Source organism: Somniosus microcephalus, chromosome 27 (assembly GCF_052327205.1).
Source record: "Somniosus microcephalus isolate GS21.2 chromosome 27, FLI_Smic_1.0, whole genome shotgun sequence".
In the NCBI taxonomy this organism is placed as follows: domain Eukaryota; kingdom Metazoa; phylum Chordata; class Chondrichthyes; order Squaliformes; family Somniosidae; genus Somniosus; species Somniosus microcephalus.
In genome coordinates this window covers 27,483,794-27,495,791 of record NC_141013.1, presented here as the reverse complement: position 1 = coordinate 27,495,791, position 11,998 = coordinate 27,483,794, and the positions used below count along the sequence as shown (strand labels likewise).

General features: G+C 40.9%; 1 protein-coding gene and 1 long non-coding RNA gene across 6 annotated transcripts in view; one reads left to right on the top strand and one right to left on the bottom strand.

The window, feature by feature from the left end:
- Positions 1-3,742: 3,742 nt before the first annotated feature.
- LOC147100097 (uncharacterized) lies at positions 3,743-8,544 on the bottom strand. The gene is made up of 3 exons (XR_015073830.1): positions 8,445-8,544; positions 6,753-6,907; positions 3,743-5,642 (listed from the first exon to the last, which is right to left on the bottom strand). It is a non-coding gene; the product is annotated as an uncharacterized LOC147100097 (long non-coding RNA).
- Positions 8,545-8,660: 116 nt separating this feature from the next.
- The window catches only part of unc13c (unc-13 homolog C (C. elegans)), a 794,870-nt gene continuing 791,532 nt past the window's right edge, over positions 8,661-11,998 (top strand). For 2 of the 5 annotated variants that reach the window (XM_085968796.1, XM_085968795.1), the window contains exon 1: positions 8,662-8,757. In XM_085968796.1, the coding sequence (XP_085824922.1) occupies positions 8,694-8,757 (64 nt within the window). In that variant the 5' untranslated portion in view covers positions 8,662-8,693. Of the gene's footprint in view, positions 8,758-11,998 lie in introns of all 5 variants that reach the window. The other 3 variants (XM_085968797.1, XM_085968798.1, XM_085968794.1) reach the window with 2 other exon arrangements.

Below are 11,998 nucleotides of genomic sequence, written 5' to 3'. Positions count from 1 at the left end.
TCTAATGTGCACACAAATATCAATCCTCCATCAAATGTTCATTCTTTTAAAAAAATATCTTGGGTGAAATGCTTCATGTAGGATTAGTGAATGGATTTTTTTTAGAAACATAGAAAAATAGGAGCAGGAGTAGGCCATTCAGTCCATCGAGCCTGCTCCACCATTCAATATGATCATGGCTGATCCTCTATCTCAATACCATATTCCCACTCTCTCCCCATACCCCTTGATGCCTTTTGTGTCTGGAAATCTATCTATCTCCTTCTTAAATATATTCAGTGCCTTGGCCACAGGTTCACCACCATCTGAGTGAAGAAATTTCTCCTCACCTCAGTCCTAAATGTCCTACCACGTATCCTGAGACTGTGACCCCTCGTTCTAGACCCCCCCAGCCAGGGGAAACATCCTCCCTGCATCCAGTCTGTCTAGCCCTGTCAGAATTTGATGGCCCAGAAATTTGGGTCTCCACAGGTGAGTACGCACTGGGTACTCACCCGTAGGCCCAATGGAAGTGCCGGTTTCGTGCATGCACTGCGCATGCGCAGGAAACCGGAACTTCCGTTCCCTTGAAAGAAGGGATTCAGAGGTGGAACGCGTGTACCGGAGAGGCAGCGTGTGCGCATTGAACTTACGTTTTTTTTCCCAGGTTTTTCTGGGAGGGTAAGTCTCCAGGAGTTACGCAAGGCCTGCTTTTAACAAGGTAAGTGATGAATTACTTAAAATTAAAGCATTTTTTCCACAGGTTTATTATTTTTAAATACTTTAAAGAAAGGTAAGTTTATTTTTAGCCCCGTTAGAAAATGTAATTAATTTTTCAAAAATTTAAATTGTTTAAAATAGTTATTTTATATAATTTATAGTTATTTTAAAAATGTGATTTAAAAAAAAATTATTTGAAGTTTTAGTGATGTTTTGGGGCTTATAGTATTTATGGTTTTGACAGCTCTTCCTGTCAATTTTATGAATGGGCATTCCCTGCTACCATTGGCTCTCCATGGCCCACGTGATCCCAGGGGATGCTTCGAACTAACTGCGCCCCTGGGATACGCAAGCACTGCGCGCCGGCAGTTGGAGGAGGCCCAGGATCGGAATCCCACGCGGGCCCACAGCTCAACGGCCGGCGCTCTAGGTAAGTGCAGGTCGGAGGCTTGCACCCGCGGGAAGCCTCCGACCCGAATTTCTGGGCAAATACGTTTTTTGAACGGAAACAGGGTTCATTAGCTGTAATGTTTTATGTTCACAAAAATGTATGCCCATTTCTCAGTTGTGCACCGTTTAGACCTGGACTTGAACTGAATGTGATGTAAGCAGTGCTAACTCAATACAAGTGCCACTGGGTGAATATTTAGTACAGAGTGGGGACCTGCATTCTTCAAATCTTTTGTGTTGCATGCATTTGTAACCTACTTTTATAACTACTGCATGGATCCAAAACAATTAACATGAATTGTACCATGCACATAGGTTAATCCTAGGAAAGAATACAAGATTGCAAATATGCCGTCGTGTAGGCATTGCCATGTGGTGAAAAATGTTTCTTGGAGAGCTTGATCCAGGGCAAAAAGGTGTTCACTTAAATAATGAATAATATAACAACATAAAATGCTGGAAACACTCAGCAGGCCAGGCAGCATCCATGGAGAAACAGAGTTAACGTTTCAGGTCTGTGACCCTTCGTCAGAACTGCAAAAAGTTTGGGATGTAACAGGCTTTAAGCAGGTGCAGAGGCAGGGAAAGGGGGAGGGGAGGGGAGGAACAGAAGGGATGGTCTGTGATCGGGTGGAAGGCAGGAGAGATTAAAGGTTGCATATGGGGATGGCAGAATCATCAACAGCTGCCACCTGAAAAAATGGGGGCAGGGGTTATAGTCTGAAATAGTTGAACTCATTGTAGAGTTCAGAAGGCTGTAAAGTGCCTCATCGAAAGATGAGGTGCTGTTCCTCGAGGTGTTCACTTCAGTTTAGCAATCTAATATTAAGTTCACCGATCGCAGTTTCCCTATTATTATTTTAGATGTTATTTATTAAACTCCTATGCAACTTAAAACATTAACTAGAATTTGCAAATATGTTTGGGTTTTTCTTTTTTAATCATTGTCAACTATACTCTATGCTAATTATTCTGGAATTTGTTTCTGTAGGACTGTGGTCCAACTAATCCCTAAGAATTCGCTTTATCAGTATCTTGTGCTTCTAGTTGGAAAACAAAGATTTGTATAAACTGTGCCTTTGTAGATGCAAATCATTGGGGAAATTTAGCATATTGTTGTTGAATAAGTGGGAGTGCTGTAGTTATTCATTTTATTCCTGTTAAAAATGAATCCGCGTCAGCTGCCAGAGCAAGCATAGACTCTCACATCAATAATAGTCCAGCAGCCAAGTAATTACGTCATACCTATGGAAAATCTAGAGAGACAAGGATAGGTATGTTGGTAACTTTAGAAATATTCATAAGTTACCAATAAAATACAACAAAGTTAACAAGAACTGACCTGGTGGAATGGTGCATATAGCGCAGACATGCGGTGCCAGGCAAGAATGGAATCAGTTCTCCTAACATGAACCTCAACAAAGTGAACTTCTGCTATTAGTGGGAGTTGTCTGTGGAAGTGCTAAGTAACAGCAAGGCACTTCACCTAAAAAAGGGAAACTAGAGAATGAGTCAACCCACCTCACTGTTGTATTCTCTGTACTGATTGTAACAAAGGATTAGTTCCTTGTATAAGGACGGGAAGGGGAAAAATTATTAACTTGGGCAAAATAAAAATAAATGTAATAAGTTACTAAAATAATGCAATTGTTCAAAGACCTATGTTACCGACTATGATTTCCACCCTCATCAGTTTTCTTGTTGTTACTTTAGTATGTTGTACAAGAAACTTAAATGCTCTCTCAGATCATGATTTCATACAGAGTGCATGCCATGCTGCAGATTGTACAATACTTGCAGGAGCATAGATTCTGAGTTATATTTAACTATACAGTTCTATATGTTGGAAGATAAGGTTGGGGGTCATTCTGAGTCAAGGAGGGATGGCTTTGGTGGGGTGGGGGGCACAGAGATGAGTGAGTTTCACTGGACCTTGAGTTGATGTTAGGTACCTGTAGGATAAAACGGGAGACTGGCCTTCCTCATCTATAATTATCATGTGACATTGTGAATGGTAAAGCTAGTAATAAGTCCAGTGGCCTCCAGGCTCCCGGCCCATAAAAGTTGGAGGCCGGAACAGAACAAAAACATGTACAGGAGTGTGTCCTCAGTCATATTTCTGCCAGCAGTCATGTCAAGGTCAAGTGGAATGTTCTAAGTTTGTGCGCAGTGAGGCATGTGCAGTGAAAAATGTTGAGCTATCTCTGATTCTGCTGTTGAGGCAGGTGATGAAGGGTCAGTCTCAGAGTCTCCTCCTGAGAGTTGATAGCTCCCATTGGGAATTAGGATACCCTCCCATGAGCTACATAAGTTTTCCTTTTCATCTAGTGCAGAGGAGGACAATATTGAATGGATGGCTGAGATGTGTCTGTGGAATAATTCTGTGATACAGAGGGTCAGTTCTAACAGAGTCAGTTTGTATTGAATTTTATGGAGCATGGCAAGGTCCTGGAGGAAGCGTGGCCCTTTTTAACTGTAGGAATTATTTCTCCTTCTTTCTCTCTATTAGGTGAACTTCTTTCAGATTAACTTGGTAATACAGATTAACTTGTAGTTTTTCTTATATAGTTTGTTCCATTGTCTTAAATATTACAATATCATATACAAGTCATTCAGGGTTTAAAAGCTCTATTTTTACTTAGTATGTCTTGACAATTGGTGTTCGTGTTACATTTTAATTTACACATCTGTATTTTGCCAGGGAACAAATCATTGCACACATCCATATTTATACTTAATAAAGTGTTAGTGAAACATAAGTATGCAGGTTGCACCATACACATCAGAAAGAAAGATTATTTTTCTCTGAAATGAACACAGGCTTTCTAATACTAGTGAAAATTGCAACTTCTCTCAGTTTCTATGCTTCTGGCACCTTTCAGGCCCCTGTTAGTGATATCACAGACATTAATCAATCCACTATGTCTAATCCTATGTACCAGTAACAGCTGTTTTACCTGCAGTAGCAGCTCTCCATGTTTGTTTATTTCCAGATATAATTGAGCAATAATGGCAAACAGTAATTATTTTTATGTCATAACTGGCTTTTACAGCTCTCTGGAAATAGTTGTCTGTAAATAATTTGAAATGTGTACACGTCTTCAGAACATACCCCAGTTTTGAATAACAGAAAGGGTTGTACTCTGGGAATGTGCAGGTAGTCTGTGAAGCACACAATAACATCAACCATGTGTTTCCCAATTCCCCAGGATCCTTTCATGGTATACTTCTTCTGTCCCAGTTGACTCTTTTCCCAAATGATTGTAAACACATAACAGCTTGCAGGGCTGGCTGTTAAGTGAGTATGTGTGTTTTGTTTCTTTGGATGTTATGAGGTAGAACTGTATTCTTAATGTATTTTTCTTTCCAATGTTTCATTCTTTTTTTCTCCCAATCCTTGTTTCAAGGCAGTGGGCTTAGCTCACTGTACAATTTCTTTGCACACTTCAACATTAAGGACTGAAAACTAGATTGACGACTCCCATTATTTGTTTACATACTTCTGCAGGTGTGGAATACAATGAGGCACAGAGTGCTAAACCCAACACACATTTGGAATTCAAGATGCATATTATCTTATCTTAGTTAATTAGTGGATACACTATAATACTGTCCTTTGAATATTTGCCATTTTGGATATTTTACATCATATGCCACATCATTATGCACTGTAAAAGGTACCTAGTTCTGAGGTATAAATTAGGGTCTTTTATACAACAGGAGTGAGAATTTCATATCTCAACTGCTAGTTTTGTCAAATCTGAAACACCAGGGCCTCCTTAATTGAACATTTTTTCAAAAATTTAAGCTCCTTGCCTATTGTAGTCACTCACTTTTTCTTTCATTCTGACCAGCCAAAGTCAAAATTAGCCACTCCCAAATGAGGCATTGAATGGGCCAAATGCATAATGAAAGTTCCTCTACTCTGTCTCAATGCTATGGCTTAACTTTGACCTCAGAAGGTCACGTGCACGTTTTTTGAATAACAAACTGAAACACCTCAAATATTAATGGTCACATACAATATTCCAAAATAAAGCACATAGGAAAGAAAATAAATGCAGGTTTAAGGAAACCACTGCTTTGATGTCACCAGAATTACCCAGCATGAATCATAACAAGGAACAGATATCAAAGTGAGCCAAAAGAAATACAGATCGATTCAAAGCTTGTAAAAAAAATTGTGTTCTCTAGTTCTGCAGGTATATTTTGTAACACCCTGAGTAAACCAAAACATAATCCTGTCTATATAATGTACATACTTGCTCTATTGGAGCGTTGCAGTCAAATTTTCAGCATATTTATTTATACAAAGAAACTAAATCCAATACAAGCAAACAGTTAATGAACCAATAAAGCTGGCACCGTGGACAAAAGCGACGAGCTGATTGCAGTCCGGAAAATTGTAAGGTTTTCTTTTTGTGTTGGTGGGATGCCTCATGCAGTGCTGTTTCCAGGATAAAATTCCCCTCAGAATCAACAACTAGTTCTCCCTGGAAAAAGAGAGAACTCGAGCAGATGCTGATAAGTTCTTTGTGCACAAGCAGAGAGTTCAGGGAATACGATTATACTAAGAAAATGAGCCAAACACAATATAAAGAATAACAAACTCGCAATTATAATAACATTTTTTGGACATTTAGAATTGGAAACTTACTGAACAAACTGCCAATATGTCCACTAAATGCGGTTAGCCTTTTTAGGAGCGTCACAGATAGTGGCTGTAACTGAGAAATGCTTTTGACAACACATTACAACAGTGACTCCACTTCAAAAGTACTTCATTGACTGCAAAGCACTTTGGGACGTCCGGTGGTCATGAAAGGCGCTATATAAATGCAAGTCTTTCTTTTTAACACTGGATACCAGGTATGCACAGGTGTCCCTCACACCCAGCGATGCTAGGACACAAATGAGGGTAAAGGCTTTGTATAATGTATTTTCCTCATTTGCATTGTACCAGAATCTGCTGATCCATATGTGTGCTTTCACATTATATGCCCACCCTCAAATGATGTAGAACTTCTAATGTGTGGAAATGGAGCAGGGGCTCAATGTAATCAGCTCCGAACCCAATTTCCATCCCCTGCCAGTTCAGGTTATGGCAGTTTTAAACTGATATTGGCGTGGAGGTTTAGCTCTGTGACTCTCAGTGCATGTGTGCAGGCATTGTGAGGCCCACTCAACAGCAATCCAATTTTACTGTTAACTAATTTTAATATTAACAAAAATACAGCTCTTTGCTAATTGAGTGGTTGAAAAAAATGTAGTTTAAAAAGTTCACAGGCCATCAGTTGCACTGGATTTAAACCTTTGGACCATTTGCAGTGTACTGCTGAAGCTCTGTGACAGTACCTCATACCAGTTTCTACAATTTGATTTGGGGAAACTTGGCTGTGGAGTTAATGTGAAATGGAAGCCACTTTGCATAGACATAAAATGTGTAGTGTAACTGTCCTAAAGTGAGTTAACTGCTTAAATAAAAGTTGGTTATATATATATTTTGTTTAAGAATAATATCGATAGTTTTAAAGGAATATATAAGCATCTGTTAAAATTCTCTATAAAACATGAGCTTCTGCGATCATTAATGAGTCACCTACCTCCAGAATGGAACTGGTCAGAGTTGAATCGTGCAGGTTGACAGGTTAGATTAGTATCCTGGGGTTTTGATTGATTACCTGTGGGAGACTGAGGTCAAGGAGAAATTTCAGAGCTTCATCATCTTGGTTGATGTAAGGTGCAGATTGTACGTGGTCTGTGGAAGAAGCGATCTTTGCTGTTTTTTAATTCTTCAATAGGCATGTGCTTATCTTATTCAGGCATGTGCTTATCTTATTCAGGCATGTGCTTATCTTATTTAACCAAAGTGTGCCAAAAGGAAATGGATCGATTCCAAACATGCAATTGCCCCACTTTATCAGAGTTATAATTTACAAAAACAGCTTGAGATAAAACATGAGATTTTCATTTAGTGGAAATTCCCTAAGCAGCGCAGACCACCAGTAATTTGCATGCGATTTAATTTAATGTACTAATTTGGTCTTCGGGCAGTTTTGCACGCCCACTCCCGTTTGCAGCAATAGCCAGCCAGTTTTGCACCTTCCTCCCTCGTTCACATTACTTGGTCAGTACAATGCTTCTCACAATCAGTGGCTGGCAGGATCCAGACCTCTCCCATTGAATGTTATGGGTGGAAACTTTCCTTTGGGCGGGTTATCATTAAGCTCTTCATTTGAGGGAGATGGGTTGGCGGGAAGATGTTTTACTTTATTCGGGAATGAGAGGAGGGGAGGGGGAAAGGTTCACAGACCACGAAAGACTCGGAAAGTTTGCACCTGATGTTGCAGAATCGCAACAAACTTTGTTTTTTTCTGGACCCGATTTCTACCAAGATTTATTTGCCAATAAGCTTTTTTCTAAGCAAATTCCAATGATCTGGACAAGGGCGGCATCCTGCAACATGAAGTTATATTTCTATGCTCAATGTAAACCTATATTTCGTTAATCAGATTAGTATTTTTAAAATGTTATTTGAATGTTTCATGGATCTCACGGGTGCCATTAAATAGGGTAACCTACGGCAGAAAGGTTTGAGCAAACCGGTGTCAAGCTGAAACTCAACGCACGGACCTTGTTTGACAATGCGAAATTCGATAATGTTAAATCGAGCTTTTATTTTACCCACCGAGAACCCCCTTTGAACAAATCATCTGATACACACAATACGCTGAGAGTGTCCAGGACTGCACAGTGTTAGGCAATAATAGATATTTGTGCAACAGATTCTTTTCAACAGAGGAGTGCATCTCTTAGGGTGAAATCCGTGAAGTTAATATGATTTTGCATGCACGTAAAAAAAAGTCATCAAGTTTATGATGTGAAATCCCAACTTTTTAATACAGTTTCTCGTTACTGAAATACAGCGATAGTTGAAATGTGTATTCACCTGCAAGAGTTCCCAGAAAAATCCATAAATAAAATGCTTGACTGACTCGTATGGCATCATTGTCTAAATGATTGTATTATAATGATATGACTCTAACCACACTGGCTGATAACTAATCTTTCTGCCTTTTGAATCGCACGCTTGCCTGTTATACCGCATTGTTTACATTGCAAACACTGAATGTCACAAAGGGGAAATCAGGCTGGCGCCGTTCAGAGAACCCCATTCTATTGACTGCGGGTATTTTATGTACTGCACCCATCAATTCAACAAAAAGGGGGGTTGCAGAAATACTTTTCCTCGTTCAGCCGGCTGTGAGAAAAGAACGATTCCGTCTCATACTTACGCCAGTCGGGTGATTCACTCGACCTTCCTTCCACTCACCAAGTTCCTGACAAACTGGAGAGGCTCTGTGGACTCCGGCTCGCAGAGGTCCCGCCCATGGACGGCGGTGATTGGTGGGAGGAAAGAATTTGCTGCCCGCACCCGCGGCATCGCAAATCCTTATTGGCTCATGTGGGTGTCAATCGACGACCTGCCTATTCTCCCTGGCGAAGATGAAGTTCTGGTGCACAACAAGCTCATTTTGTACCCGATGCTCAACAAGGAAATACAGCAGAAGTTATGTGCAAGCACAATGTCACTCCTGTGTGTTAAAGGTAATTCGTTTAAATTCAGTACCTGAGTAACGTAAGCGTATGAAGTGAATTTTCTTTTGGAAAACACTTTTTGCCAACCCATTAAAAAAAAAATTTTTAAGGAAAAGGGAGGATATTTTAAGAGCTGTCACATTACTTACGGCAAATCACATTTAACAAGGTTTCTCAGTGGTACTTGGAGCTTGCTGGACAAAGTTGGAGGGGGAAACTTTCTGCTTTAAAATATTTCAGTTGAGGTAATTTCTTACCAATGTCAAGGATGTTTTTCTTTTGCATTTTAATCTGTTTTATGTTGCGTGAAGTTGTCGCACTTTTTTTCTCTCCTTCCCCCGGGGATTGGGTGTGTGTGTGTGTTGTTCCCCTGCTCTTATTTTAAGGTTGCTTTTGCACAGTGGGCGGGTGTTCGCAGCTGTGCGAGTTTGTGCAGGAGGAGCCAGCGCCCCCTGCAAAAAGTGGCCTTGGGCAATCCTGTGTTGCCCACCTTTGGCATCCAGCTTTTATGGTTGCACTTGCCTTTTTTTTTATAACTGCACCAGAGTCCCTCTGTAGTGTAGTGAGCAAGGCTTATTATCCATGGAGGAAGGGCATGGCTTTATCACGGTGCCTCACCCATTTATAGGGGTGGCTGGGAAGTTCATGTCCCAATTAAAAGGATTCAGTTCAATTAGAATCGGTGCCAAGGCTACAGCTGAGCCAGGCTGCTGCCGGCTATGCCCGCCTGCTGAACACATAAATTGCACAGCTGCCAAGCGTGTGCAGCTTCTCCAGTTCATTTATTTGCATTGCAGCGGCATCTCATCACAAAATCAAAAGTCGAGTAAGATTATAACGAAAGACTTGCATTTCTATAGCGCCTTTCACAACTTCAGGACGTCCCAAAGCGCTTTACAGCCAATGAAGTACTTTTGAAGTCTAGTCACTGCTGTAATGTAGGAAGCGCAGCAGCCAATGTACGCACAGCAAGCTCCAACAAGTGGCAATGTGATAATGACCTGATAATCTGTTTGTGGCGATGTTGGTTGAAGGGTAAGTATTGACTGGGACACTGGGGATAACTCCCCTGCTCTTCTTTGAATTAAAAAAAAAAATTCATTTATGGGATGTGGGCGTCGCTGGCAATAGTGCGATGGGATCTTTTACATCCACCTCAGAGGGCCGCTGGGCCTCGGTTTAATGCCTCGTCTGAAAGGTGGCACCTCCGACAGTGCAGCACTCTCTCAGCACTGCACTGGAGTGTCAGCCTAGATCAGGTGCTCAAGTCCCAGGAGTGGGACTTGAACCCATGAGCTTTGGACTCGAGCCGAGAGTGCGACCACTCCACTGAGCCACAGCTGACACCCAAACTCTAAAAGTTCCTTCCTGGTCGTCTTACTGTTTGAAAGGAATGACGTTTCAGGAGTCCGAGAATGAAAGAGGCTGCCATGGATGTTTTAAAAGTAACATTACATAGAATCTACAGCATACCTAACTGGTCTATGCGGGCACGTTTCTCCACATGAGCCTCCTCCCACCCCTCTTCATCTAACCCTAACTATCAGCACATCCTTCTATTTCTTTCTCCCTCATGTGCTTATCTAGCTTCCCCTTAAATGCATCTATGCTATTTACCTCAGCTATTCCTTGTGATAATGAGTTCCACATTCTTACCATGCTTTGGGTAAAGAAGTTTCTCCTGAATTCCCTATTGGATATATTAGTGACTTATATTTATGGACTCTAGTTTTGGGGTCTCCCCACAAGTGGTAACATCTCTCTGTGTCTACCCTATCAAACCGCTTTATAATCTTAAAGACCTCCATCAGGTCACCCCTCAGCCTTCTCTTTTCTAGAGAAAAGAGCCCCGGCCTGTTCAGCTATTCCTGATAAGTATATCCTCTCAGTTCTGGTGTCATCCTTGAGAATTATTTTTGCATTTCTTCCAGTGCCTCTATCTCCTTTTATTATAATACAGAGACCATAATTGTTCACAGTACTCCAAGTGTGGACTCACCAAGGTTTTGTACAAGCTTAACATAACTTCTCTGCTTTTCAATTCTATCCCTCTAGAAATGAACCCCAGTGCTTTGTTTGCTTTTTTTATGGCCTTGTTAACCTGCGATGCTACTTTTAATGATGGTGAACGTGTACCCTGAGATCCCTTTGCTCCTCTACCCCAGTTAGACTCTTATTATCCAAGCAGTATGTGGCCTCCTTATTCTTCCTACCAACATGTAACCCCTTACTTATCTATATTGAAATTAATTTGCCAATTACATGCCCATTCTGTAAGTTTATGCCGTCTTACATTTTGTTGCAGTCTTCCTCAGTGTTAACTATACCCCCAATTTAGTGTCGTCTGCAAATTTTGAAGTTGTACTTCTGATTCCTGAGTTCAAATCATTCATATAAATCGTGAACAACAGTGGTCCCAACACCAGTTCCTACCGTTTGCCAGTCTGAGTAGCTACCCTTAACCCCTACTCTCTGTTTTGCTTAAGTTATTGTGGAGAATACTGGACTTTCAGTAACTATTAGTCAGCACTGTTCTCATTAGGGTTTCAGTACTATCAATGGTACCTGTTGGTGACTGTTCTTAACCGAGTGGAGACCGATTTATACGGTACACTTCCCGATAACCATTATTCTTATAACTATGTTGATGGTGTAGGTAGTTTTATTTCACTTGCACTAGTGTATTTTTGGCTGATAGGTGTTATGTCAGATGTGAGGCAAGAGTTATATAGCTTTAATGTGACCTTATCAGAGACCAATTTAAAAAATGGTTCTTGCTTTTCAATCACTTCCCATACCATTTTAAATGGGTATAGTTCATATTTAGATGTATTTAAGTCTTGTTTGCTGTACAGTGAGAATAATGAGCAAATTTGTACCAAAATGCTTCTCAAACATGTCAACACCATTAACGTGTGATGTCTTGGTGAAAATGATGCAGGGCTGTTCAGCTGTTTCCCTTTTGAATTTATAAAGCCATTGGCCCTAAAACGACTTCAATCTTGGGCAGCGAATTTAATGGAGGAGGTGGGATGGGGGTGGGACAGCTGGTTTCTGGGTTCCCGTCCCGCTCCCAGTTGCATCCGCTCTGCAGACGTGATTTTCCCTTGATTAGCCAATTAACAGGAAGCCGGTCTGATGATGTCATTTGATGATGCGTCATCAGCCGGTTTCCTTAAAGGGACCACGTCCACATGGAATTTGACATTTGTTCTGTCAGTGTTTGACAGCATTGAGGTGCTGCAAACAC